The sequence below is a fragment of the Scyliorhinus torazame genome, chromosome 16 (genome assembly GCF_047496885.1).
Source record: "Scyliorhinus torazame isolate Kashiwa2021f chromosome 16, sScyTor2.1, whole genome shotgun sequence".
Classification (NCBI taxonomy): Eukaryota; Metazoa; Chordata; class Chondrichthyes; order Carcharhiniformes; family Scyliorhinidae; genus Scyliorhinus; species Scyliorhinus torazame.
The window spans coordinates 166,608,000-166,621,102 of NC_092722.1; the positions used below are offsets into that span (position 1 = coordinate 166,608,000).

Genomic DNA, 13,103 nt, shown 5'->3' on the forward strand with positions numbered 1-13,103 from the left:
GCTTTTTAACTTTCCACCTAACTCTAACCCCATCTAATGACTATTATAGCCTTCTCTTGTTCTATCAAACTCTCCAAAAATTCTATTTACCTTGCTTCTACTCGCCGATATTTCCTCCTTACCAGTTAATTCTTCCCAGCGCCAGTTTATCTTCACTCCTGTCTGAATTTCTCTTCCGGTTCCTCATCTCCCTGCCAATTTATTTTGAACCCTCCCCAACAGCATTCGCAACCCCTCCCGCGAGGACCTTATCAGTCCCAGCCCTGTGAAGCTGCTGAGCCGTCATTCTTGTACAGGTCCCACTTGCCCCAGAACCGGCCCCAATGCATCTGCACACATCTCTTGGTCTTACATTAAGTCTGGACGATAACAATTAGCAGGTTGATTCCATTTCTGAGGGTGTCAGAAGGAGGAGTGATCTTTTATCACAACCGTTTCTTCTATTTTGCACTGACTTGATATCATGGGCTCAATTCTCCGCCGTCGGGATCCTCCATTTTGCCGGCAGCCTGGGGGGTTCCTGACGACGTGGGGCTGCCCCACAATGGAAAACCCCATTGACCAGCCGGCAAAATGGAGAATCCCGACGGCGTGCTGAACCAGAAATCTGATGCGGCGGGATGAAGAAACCCGCCCCATGACTCCCAGCAGGATTACTGGACAATGATCAACAAAAAAAGAAAATCCTGCACGTTTTTCTGGTCAACAGATCCAGAAGACATAGGAGCAGAAGTAAGCCACTCGGCCCATCGAAACCATGGCTGATATTATCCTCACCCCCATTCTCCTGCCTTCTCCCCATAACCCCCATCCCCTTAAATTAATCCAGATGAGTAGGATGTCAGCGGTTATTACACCCGAGGGAGCTGTGGTTTTATGGAGGGTAATTAGAATTTGGCCTCCCAAAATTTTCCACATTTTATGATGTCAGGCAACAGGTGAAATTAAAGAATGGGAAACCACCGCAGTGGTGGCCGGAAAAACCCACAGTGCTCCTTTAAATAGAGAGGGGAGTGGTAGGCAGCAGCAACCTGAACTGTTTCCTGAAGGACCGCTCAGTACCAGGTAGAGGAAGGAACCTAGTCAGTCACAAAGCAAGAGCTACTTCACAAGAATAACTGCGTTGGTGAGTGCTCCACTGAAATGTACCCCGTGACACCGAAAGTTGTATTATAAATGCTGGCTTTTAGGATATTATTGAATGTGAATAACCGGTTGGTGTGGCAGACAGCAATTGCAGCGAAGAAGGAGAAATAGTTTAATTGCAACAAACACCCAGTAAAATGACTGGGTTTCAAGAAATGTAACGCGTTATCAAAATCTGCGTCTAAAAGTTGAAAGGCATTTGTCCCTAACGAGTCAGGGCAGCTCTGTACACTTTCAAATAATTAAATTTTATTTTATAACGAGGCAATGTTGCTGATGATGTTTCAGGATTCGCCCCCCCCCCCCCCCCCCCCCCATCCATCCGCACGACACTATTGGTTCAAACGACCTCTTCAATTCGGGGTTTAGCTTGTGGCTGGAAGGTGAATTTTGGCACACAGACCGAACCGAGGCTATCTTTCCAAAGCACCGCCAGCCTGAGGGGTGTGAATCCAGAGTGAGCCTCCGATTAGATCCTCTCTAGTGAGACTCCCTCCTCCATTCATCCTGGTTCCGCTTGGCTTCGGAGTTCAATTGGGATCCGGATTCAGGATTTGCACGCCAAATGGAAAATGACCAAGCGGAGCAGAGCAGAAGGGGTTGGAGTGGTGCTGTAAAAAAAAAATGCATCCAGGGACAGCACTGTCTGTGGAAGTGGAGAGGTCCTCTCGGAAATCTGAGAGGGTGGCGACCCTCAGGCTGCACATGGGGTTTGACAACTGGTATCAAACTATGTCTAAACTCGACCTTTACAGTTTAGGAATGGCACTGGGTTATTTAATGTTAGTAAACCAGAGTGTCTGCTCTCCAATAACATGCTGGCATTCTTGTACTGTTAGATGGAGTATTTAGATCAAATTGATGTTTCTAATTCTTTCTCAGCAGTGTACTATATTTGTATTATACTTATGTTTCTGGTGCACTTTAGTTGATGATCTATTTCTTCTCCAGATTGTTCAGTTCTAGTTCTTGTGCTGACTATGAAAATGACGAATAAAGGTAAATATTTTGTTATTCAAATGATCCATTGGTAAATGGTATCCATGGACAGCAGCCATGTATAATCGGTGATTTTGCTTGAATTGTGGCTTCAGTGGGGATTAGAGTATCAGTGGCATATGGGGAAGAAACCTGCCTTTGTCAACTACGAACAAAGATGGAATTGCACATGCATTTGCTCCCATGGAGTCAGTTGTCATCAGAAGCGCTTTTTCAATTCCCAAATTCATTATTTGAAAAAAAATGAATTGGATAACCTCTCATTGTGAAAAGGTTTGAGAGCAAGGATAAAAATCGAGATGACGAAGTTCTTTGTCATATTATAAATTCTAGTTTATTAAGATCATGGAGATGGTACCTGTGCAATGCAACTTGGTCTTTAATTATGGAAGTTGCAGAATTATATTATAACCTGAAGAGATTCTAAGCTTAAGGACCTTTGCTCGATTTTTTAAAAAATAAAGTGCTTGGTGTTTTATTTCTTGCTCGAGCCTGAGTGTGACAGGATTGCGAGAACGGGAATTGATAGCAAAACTCACATTTTGTTTTTGGTTTTAAAGAGATTATTTGTTCTGTTGGTGTTTAGTATAAGAGACAACATTTTTGGTTATTGTTATTTCATACCAATATCTGTATTACATGCTTTTTTAAAATAGGCACCCGTCTGTCCACAGTGTTTTACGTTGAAGCAGAATGCAACCAGGATCACATCAGTGAGAGTGAGATTTGTTTTGAAGGATATCTCATAAAATCGCCACCAAACAATAAGATGAGATTGCAAGTATGTTCAATATATTCACTGAAATGTTACTTTTGGTGGCAATAGAAGTCCACTCTTGGAAATACTGCCACAGCAGCCTTCTCCAAGCAAGAATCAATGCAAAATTGCAATATGGGGAGCAATCTGTACCACTTCTTGTGGCATTTAACAGTTGTCTGGTGCAATATCTTACATAGGCATTTCTCAAAAAAGGAAAATAATTAGCATCAATTGTTAGCAAAATTTCTTTCTTGTATTCACATGAATGAACTCAGAACTTCAAAATTTAGAAAGTAGTTCTTTTTAAAAAAAACTTGAAGGCATGTTCTATTATGACAATGGACAGATTGTACTGCCAAAGTATGTTTAATTATCTCAATTACTTTCCTTTAACGGAATAATATTGACATGCTACAGACACATTCCCACATGTAATTAATTTGAAAGCGAATGTGTCATACACAAATCGGGAACAGTATGCTTCCTAGAATGATACTGCAGTTATTTACACTTTTATCACAAGTTGGTAAAATTAGTGTAAAATTATATATTGTCATTTGCTTTTTTAAGCTACCGCTGATAATAGAGGGGAAATAAAATGGATCCGAATTACCAAAAGAATATTTTTAAAAAGAGAGTAGTTTCAGTTGACCTTCATATTGTTGCATACTGCAGCTTCACTGTAAAAAAATTTTTTAATGATTTCAAGTCAACATTGTAAAACTACTGGACAAAATCCTGTACTCATATAAGATTAATTTAAAATATTTTCATTTAAAATTTGTACAATTGCCAACATTTCAAAGATGATTAAGCATTCTGCCAATGCTTATGAGCATAAACTTATTTGACACAGTGCCATTGACTAACTGAACATAGGTGTAAGCTGTGAATTTAGTTTGCAGAAAGTTTGGCGTTGTTGTGAATACCCTTTTACTGTTCTTTAGACATCGTGGAAAAAAAGATACTTTGTGTTGACAGAAAAGGAAGGTGAACACATCTTGAATTACTTCAAATACCAAGAAGACAGTAGAAAATCACCTCCACTCGGAAAGATACACTTAAAAAAGTAATTATTTATTATTGATGTGAATAGATATGTAATTCCTTTTGGCCCCTTTTCATGTAGATGAGGTTTTCCAGTAGAGTGCTCGTGGAGGATCTTTCATGTGAATGAAATGAAATGAAAATCGCTTATTGTCACAAGTAGGCTTCAAATGAAGTTACTGTGAAAAGCCCCTCGTCGCCACATTCCGGCACCTGTTCGGGGAGACTGGTACGGGAAATGAACCATGCTGCTGGCCTGCCTTGGTCTGCCAGATGTGCCAGATTCTTGGAAAAATGTATTATACTCAGTCATATTTGACCATTGTTGACAACCATATTTGACAATTTAAATTACTATTGCTAAAAGAGGTAGACCCTTCAAAGAGACATTGATTTGTTTTCAAGTAGGATTAGTTCCACTAACAATCCGTCATATCTACTATTTTTCCAATCTACACTGCAAGAGACCTTTCCTTCCATCAGTTTTAGATTCCAACTACTATTTCCACCAACACTTTCAACATGCCATGTCCCTGATTCTTGACAGCTACTCTTGCTTTTGACTTGTAACTTTCTATGTACAATATTGAAAGCAGGTGAAGTACAAGTAAGAGATGTCTAAATGCAGTAAGGGTGTCCTTCAGTGTCATTCCCATCAATTTGTAACAGAGTAGTGTCCTTCCCTAAGTCGGCAATAATATATTACAAATGTTTGTTAAGACTGTTATGTTTTGGGACTGTGTTTTAATGAAGGTTAAATTTAGGGGTATCATGTGCTTAGTTCTTAATTCTTGTGATAGCAAACCTGAGTGGTTTGATTGTTCAAGCTTAAAATGGGGAGAGAGTGCAGTTGCTTTGCTGGAAAGCAGCTGAAAGATGTTCAACTTGTAGAAAATAGCAGAAGTATCTGTGTTGGCAGTGGATTGACTATTAATTTCCACCTAGAGAGGTGTTAAGAATGTCAGGTTGTAAATGGTTATACTTTAATTACAAGATAGACAAAAGGTGGGAGTCTGATGGATAGATAATCAGCAATTCTACTTGGATACAAGGTGCATGTAGTTCATATTTTCATGCAGATGGACTTTGAGAGGAGATGGGTGAATAAGAAGCCATTGTGGGATTGGATTACAAGATTCTCCTGAAAGATATGCCTGAATTTCATAAACGGATCAATCTGCAAAGATCCAAAAGAGAAAACGAGGCAGCCAATGGAGGTGGCAAGACTTTATGGTTCACAATGCTGGACTGAGGGTGGGAGTTTCTGCTTGAGTTAAAAAAATATCATATTTGTGAGGATTTTAAACAAATCTGGAATGTTTGCCTAACTTGAGGTGTAGGAAGAATTTCCAGAAAAACCCTCATCATGAAAGATGGTTTGGGAGTTACCAGGCTAGGATAGGAAAAGAACAGAAATACATCCTCATGGTATTGAAATTAGACCTTATCACATGCTTATTCTAGATAGAGATTTAAGACCTGAATGCCAAAGGAAAGGTCAGAGTGCCACCCTTTGTCAAGGCAGAATTTGCCCATGTACGACATCAGGGGGCTTTAACAAAACTGAAGCCAATGGAAAAGGCCAAAGAAAAAGGCCTCCAACGGTTAGGACATAATGCAAAGGATGTTTGTGGTGGTTGGTGAAATCAAAGCCGATATTCTCAAGGGAAGGAGCTCCACTCAACTCGCATTTGCTTCATTAACAATCATTTGTGTGTGTAAGGTCAGAAGTGGGGCTGTTGACTGATAATTTCAAAACTTGGCTCTCTATTCATAATTCCTAATAATGCAGACATCTAAAGTGGCCAACAACAGGACCTCGATAATAAACAAACTGACCAGTGGCAGGTAATACTTATACCTCAAGTGCCAGGTAATAATCACCTCAAAAAAGAGAGTCCAGTCACCTGTTCTTGACGTTCAGGAGCACCATAATTGATGAATATGTCCTGGAGGTCACCATTGCCTGAAGCTGAAATAGACCAACAAAGTAGCACAGCAGTAGAGCTGGGACTGACTACTTTACAAATCTCAAGTTAGGAAAGTCATTGCATGCACACCAATCACCCAGAGATATGTGATCATTTCTTGTTGATTACTAATAATCTTTACATCTTGTCACAAGTAGACTTACATTAATACCGCAATGAAGTTACTGTGAAATGTCCCTAGTCGCCACATTCCGGCGCCTGTTCGGGTACACAAGGGAGAATTCAGAATGTCCAATTCACCTAACAAGCATGCCTTTCAGGGCTTGTGGGAGGAAACCGGAGCACCAAGAGGAAACCCACGGAGACACGGGGAGAACGTGCAGACTCCACACAGACAGTGAGCCATGCAGGAATAGAACCTGGGTCTGTGAAGCAACAGTGGTAGCCACTGTGCTATCATGCCACCCATACAGTGCCTCACCAAGGACTCTCTCGCCCTCTCACTGGGACACTAGGTGGAGTGGGGCAAAGTTGTAAGACCGAACAAGTCAATAAAGACCAGCTTTGTGACTTGGCTTTGGCTTCATTAACAGTTTAGCTCCAACAGCATTCAAGATGTATGTTTGATATTTCAGTTTGTCATAGTGATAAGACAATGTCAAATGTAATTGAGTTTCCAGTAGTCTAATATCTCTTTCCCTTTATTTGAAAAGTGTTACAGAGATATGCCGTGGACCAGACAACCATCAAAAATGGAATCTGATTCAAAAAATGTTTAAATGCACCCCTGAGTGTGTAATTTTTCTGAGGACAGACGAAAGAGAATTCTTTTTTATTGGAGAAATGTAAGTATGAAGGACTTAAATTGTTTACAGTTGGAATTTTAAGAATCAATTGAATGTTGAATGTATTTGAAGTTTTTGAGGAAGAATTCACAGTACATCTAAGATTAGCGAAACACTCTTAAACAAAACACCCTAAGGATTGCTATCTTGGTGATAAGATATCTTGCCTCATCATTGATGACCTGAACAAATTGAGCAATATATCTGATCATTTCCATCTCTTATTGGATTGGTCTAAATATGATACTGAAAGCAGGTACAGTACATGTTAAAAGTGTCTAGACACAGTACGAATTTGCTTCAACTTCTTTCTATCATTTTTTTTTTAACTGGAGTGCATGGAAAGATTTAGTGCAATACTTGCCACAAACTAATTTGCAGTCAGAATGAAGCCTATTTTACATATTTGAGCTGAAATCCCCAGGATATAAAAATGGCAATACTAAACAATGGATATTACCTGTCATGGTAATACTTTTGTAAAACAGATCTGAAGGAGAAATTGTTTTTTTTTTTTTAAAACAAAATTTGTTCTGTTTGAGAATAACTTTTAGATATCTGCATAATTCTTGTTAGGCAAAGATTTATTTGAAAGCTGCTTTGTAGAGATCATTTTGACAGTGTTTCCCTTGTTATGTTAACCTTTTGCCAGCTGTATTCACATTTCTACAGCCTTGGAGACTGGTGAATGCCTTAATTATGGCTACAATCAGTACTTGAAGGCCAAATTTCAGGTCCACTCAAGACATCAGGGCGGGATTCTCCCCTACCCGGCGGGGCGGGGGTCCCAGCGGGATAGAGTGGCGTGAACCACTCCGGCATCGGGCCGTCCCAAAGGTGCGGCGGAAGTCCACATATGCGCGGGAGCGTCAGCGGCTGCTGACGTCATCCCCGCGCATGCGCGGGGTGGGGTCTCTTCCGCGTCAGCCATGGTGAAGACTGTGGCCGAGGTGGAGGGAAAAGAGTGCTCCCACATCACAGGCCCGCCCGCGGATTGGTGGGCCCCGATTACAGGCCAGGCCATCGTGGGGGCACCCCCCGGGGACAGATGGCCCAGTGCCCCCTCCAGGACCCCGGGGCCCGCCTAGTCCTGCCGGGAAGAGAGGTGGTTTGATCCTCGCCGGCGAGACAGGCATTCCAGCAGCGGGACTTAGGCCCATCGCGGGCCAGAGAATCACCGGGGGGGAGGGGGGGGGGGGGGGGGGCTCGCCAACCGGCGCGGCGGGATTCCCGCCCCCGCCAAATATCCGGTGCCGGAGAATTCGGCAACCGTCAGGACCGGGATTCACGCCACCCCCTGGCGATTCTCCGACCCGGCGGGGTGTCGGAGAATCCTGCCCCAGATTACCCTCCAACATCTCCTCTGCGTAGGGACACCGTAGCCTCCACTCAGCATTCCTCATTTCAATAAACCAACAGGACCCCAGACTTGTATCGTGACCTGTGCTGAATTATAGTTGCTCAATGAAGACACTAAGGAGCTGATCCAAAAAAATTTGGTCTCTCTAACCTCATGGAGGGGGAAAGCTTCCAGGGTTCCTCTGCCTGCTAGAATGGTTAGGGTGCGGATATAGCACCTTACACATGACATGATATGCCGAGGCTGGGCAATGTTTGCTTTCCATAATCAGGAGTCAGTCAGGACTCCTACATGAAACATTCATGGTATGCAGGAGTGAATGTTGCAACTAGCCTGAGCAGGGAGTCACTGAAAATGAATTTTGATGAAAGCAGCTTCATTCCAAGACGATGTTGATTTTCTCGATGAAACTGTTCGCCTGTCTAGTGGGCTGAAGTGAGTGCTTTTTCACAACAGCTACTAAAACTATCTTATCACAAGATTATTTTGGATAAATGACTTCTGCAAGGAAAAGACAAACACTTCATCTCATCCATCTGACAATCCAGCTTCAGTGAAATATGTTCATGTGAAAATAGACAGAAGTTCACAAAGTTTTTGTCCGTTCACATCTAATGGATAAATCATGAAGTTAAGGATCAATTGACATTAAACAGAGCAACAATATTGGCTAGATAATATTCTGAACCCATTGTCTTAGTTGATTTTTTTTTTGTTGTGCTGTTCCTTCCACAGGGAGTCTGTGCAATTTTGGCACGGCTCAATTGAAAATGTACTTTGCGTGAGGACAATGCCACAGTCGGAGGAACAAACCCAGGTAGCAAAATATATTGACATTATCAAACGTTCACAATTATCTTGTAATATGTGCAAAAACAAATGCGGCCAGAATTTTAAATTGCACCTTCACATTTTAGAAAAGGAACGCATGTGCAATGCATGTATCAGTTTTATCTACAGGTTAAATTCTAACTGAAAAATGTTATTTAAAATTGGACAAATTTCACTGAGTCGCTTTAAATTCAAAATCTAAGATTTAGTAATTTAATTTTCATCTTGGTTATTATGGCTCCATGGGTGGCACAGTGGTTAGCACTGCTGCCTCACAGCTCCTGGGTCCCGGGTTCAATTCCGCCTTGGGTGACTGTGTGGAGTTTGCACTTTCTCCCCGTGTCTGCATGGGTTTCTTCCAGGTGCTCCGGTTTTCTCCCACAATCCAAAGATGGATTGGCCATGCTAAATTGTCCCTTAGTGTCCAAAAGGTTAGGGGGGGTTACTGGGTTACGGGGATAGGGTGGAGGTGTGGACTTAAGTAGGATGCTCTTTCCAAGAGCTGATGCAGACTCGATGGGCTAAGTGGCCTCCTGCACTGTAAATTCTATGATTATATGATTAAGGAAAATAATACTGTTAACAAATTAAAGGCTGGATTCTTTGGCCGCACCCGCCGCAAGATTGCCACGAACGGGATGGGGACCATGTAAAGGTTTGTTGACACGGGCGGGAATTTCCAGTCGCCCAATAGGCCCGACTGAAGAATCAATTATTTTGAAGTTAATATGTAATTTTCCATTTATTCTCTGTTCATTGTAAACCTACAAAGGGTTACAGAAAATCATTTAATCATCCAAGACATATTATTGTAGTTATCACATTCCAGATGACAGAAAACATTTTTGAGGTTCTCATTGTCCGTAACTGAAATGCGTATTTCGTCACCATTTCCTGTTTACATATCTTTGTTGTAAATACTCAGCAGGTCAGGCAGGATTTGAGTGAACATTTCAGGTCAATAACCCTTCAGCGTAACATTTATTTCAGATTTCTAGCATCCACAGTATTTTGCCTCTATTGTTCTATATAGACATTTAATACACAGGAAATATTTTGTGAATGAATCCTCCGGGTAAAGTGAATCATCTGCGATATTGGAGCTGCGGTCCGTAGTTTTCTGTCCATTTCATTTTAATGAATGATAATGTGGGGTGGGTTTTCCTGGCCTGTACCACTCTGTAATAATGAGAGGTGTTTAACCAACACATTTTTCATGCTGGCCTAACTTTGCTGATCCCGTACTTCTTGTCTGCAGGACAGTTCAGGAAAACCTGAAGAAACCTCTACAGCGGACAAATCCGCTTCACTTTATGCTTCAATTCCAGAAGTAACGGAGGTAACACAATCTGTTTATTATGCAATATTTGAAGTGTATTATGAAGTAATGATATATTTTACTCAAGGAGAGGGACATAGAGGATAATGGATAACTATTTATTTATTTTGCATTCATGGATGTGAGCATCACTGGCTGGAGCAGCACTTATTGCCCATCCTGAATTGCCCTTCAGCTGCGTGGCTTGCTAGGCCATTTGAAAGGGTACTTACGAGTCACCCACATTGTTGTGGGTCTGGAGTCTCGTATAGGCCAGACCAGGTAGACCAGATAAGTGTGTCAGGTTTTCTTCCCTAAAGGACATCAGCGAACCAGATGGGTTTCTATGACAATCGACAATGGTTCTTGATTTCATGGTCATCGTTAGACTTTCTTTTTTTAAATATGTTTTATTGAAATTTTTTTCCCAAACAACAATTTTTCCCCTCTTACAAAGCAAACGCAACAATAACAATACAGAAATTTTTAACAATACACAAGTAACAAAACCCCTTTATCTTTGACCTAAACTAAACTAAACCCCCCCCCCCCTTCCCCCTGGGTTGCTGCTGCTGGTCATCTGTCTTCCCTCTAACGTTCCCCTAGGTAGTCGAGAAATGGCTGCCACCGCCTGGTGAACCCTTGAGCCGATCCTCTCAGGGCAAACTTTATCTGCTCCAGTTCAATGAACCCCGCCATATCATTTACCCAGGCCTCCAGTCCGGGGGGTTTCGCCTCCTTCCACATGAGTAGGATCCTGCGCCGGGCTACTAGGGACGCAAAGGCCACAACGTCGGCCTCTTTCGCCTCCTGCACTCCCGGCTCTTCCGCAACTCCAAATAGAGCTAACCCCCAGCCTGGTTTGACCCGGGCCTTCACCACCCGCGAAATCACTCCCGTCACTCCCTTCCAATACCCTTCCAGTGCCGGGCACGCCCAAAACATATGTGCGTGGTTTGCCGGGCTCCCGCCACACCTCCCACATTTGTCCTCCACTCCAAAGAACCTGCTCAATCTTGCTCCCGTTATGTGTGCTCTATGTAGCACCTTAAATTGAATCAGGCTAAGCCTGGCGCATGAGGAAGAGGAATTTACCCTGCTTAGGGCATCAGCCCACATACCCTCCTCTATCTCCTCCCCTAGTTCTTCATCGTTAGACTTTCTAATTGCAGATTTTTATTGAGTTCAGATCCCATTAGCTTTTGTGTTGGGATTCAAACCCAGGTGCCCAGAGCATTACCCTGGGTCCCTGGACTTCTAGTCCAGTGGCAATACCACTATACCACCACCATGAATTTCGGGTCCCGCCTATGGCGGGAATCACCGTTGACTTCAGGTATGGATTTCACCGGACCAGATAATTCAGGCCATAGATACTGAATACTGAGGCTTGAGTGGAGCACAAGCATCGGTGTAATCTGGTTGTGCCAAATGCCCTGCATGTGTAATATAATTTCTATGCAATGGTGGGATGCATAAATAATTCTAGAATCTTCACAAGCAAAGCAGTTATCAAACCAAATTATTTTGAAAGCTTGGAGGCTTTTTTCGGGATATGAGTACTTATTTAGTGCATTTCATGTAGCCTTAACTCCTAGTTAGAAAAAATCAAATGCCTATGAACTGTAGCAGAGATAATTGTTTGATTACCCCATTGCTACCGGAGGTGAAGCTACTGTAGCATAATGGTTATGTTACCAGACTAGCAATTCAGGATTTAAAAAAGACATACATTTGCACCTTTCAGAACATCCCAAAGTACTTTATAAGACAATGAAGGGCTTTTGAAGTGTAGTCACCATTGTAATAAGGGCCGGGATTCTCTGCTGCGAGTCCACCCCGCTACTGCTGCTAGCGAGGACGGATAATCTGATGCTCAGCCAAATCTCCCGTTCACACAGCAAGACCAGAGAATCCTGCTACCGTGAACGGATGGAGAATCCCGCCCATAGAAAATGTGGCAGCGAATTTGCCTACAGCTAACTCCCACAAACAGCAATATGATCATTACCGGATAATTTATTTTTATTTGCATTGTTGATTGAAGGGTAAATATTGGCAAGGAGATAAGGAATGGACTCCTGCTCCTCTTTCAAATTGTGTATATATGAGGGCAGAATATGTGAGGGCAGATGGGTTCTCCATTTTAACATCTCAACAGAAAAATGGTCCACCTAACAGAGCAGCACTCCCAGAATGCTAGCTAGAGTGCCAGCCTCAATTTTTTGTTCCAGTTCTGGGGCGGTACTTGAATTTGCAATCTCCCTAGCGCATCCCTAATACAGTTAAAGAAAGGAAGGCTTCCTTACCCAATCTGTATGTGACTCAAGAGCAACAGCAATATGGTAAACTTTTAATTGGAATATGGTCAAAGTGTATTGTGTTGACTGATCTGTACACCTTATAGTGAAAGCACAGTGAATGGTCTAATTTGAGTTGTATATCATCGATTAAACTGGCTTCATTAATAGGTCACTTTATTTTGGTTTACAGAGTCACAATAGAAAAAGTGAATGGATGAAACCAAAGCCACATGTTGAACCTTCTTCATTAAAAGAAGCCATGGTCATTTATGATAGACCCAGATCGATACAAAACAGGTTGTCACAGGTAACACAAGTGCACATTTGTAATAGTCAGTTCCAAGTCTATGCAGTCACTTTACATGCCATTTTTAGAATTATTTTTAAACTGGCAAAATGTCTATGAGGTAGAGATGTTTACTTATTCATAAAATATTGCCATTTGAAGATCAAAGATAATCTGAAAACAGGCATCTCCCCTTTAATGCCATGTTTGCTTATTACACTGCACTCTCTGTAGACTTGTAGTCTTAAGTTTACAGTCCAACTCCTCTCTGCATTAA

General features: G+C 42.1%; 1 protein-coding gene across 3 annotated transcripts in view; it reads left to right on the forward strand.

Moving 5' to 3' along the window:
- Window positions 1–1,010: 1,010 nt before the first annotated feature.
- Window positions 1,011–13,103, forward strand: part of LOC140393210 (pleckstrin homology domain-containing family S member 1-like) — a 36,459-nt gene continuing 24,366 nt past the window's right edge. For 2 of the 3 annotated variants that reach the window (XM_072479434.1, XM_072479435.1), the window contains exons 1-8: window positions 1,011–1,126; window positions 2,098–2,145; window positions 2,802–2,926; window positions 3,853–3,974; window positions 6,597–6,728; window positions 8,824–8,905; window positions 10,178–10,258; window positions 12,731–12,847. In XM_072479434.1, the coding sequence (XP_072335535.1) occupies window positions 2,127–2,145; window positions 2,802–2,926; window positions 3,853–3,974; window positions 6,597–6,728; window positions 8,824–8,905; window positions 10,178–10,258; window positions 12,731–12,847 (678 nt within the window). In that variant the 5' untranslated portion in view covers window positions 1,011–1,126; window positions 2,098–2,126. The remainder of the gene's footprint in view (window positions 1,127–2,097; window positions 2,146–2,801; window positions 2,927–3,852; window positions 3,975–6,596; window positions 6,729–8,823; window positions 8,906–10,177; window positions 10,259–12,730; window positions 12,848–13,103) is intronic. The other variant, XM_072479436.1, reaches the window with a different exon arrangement.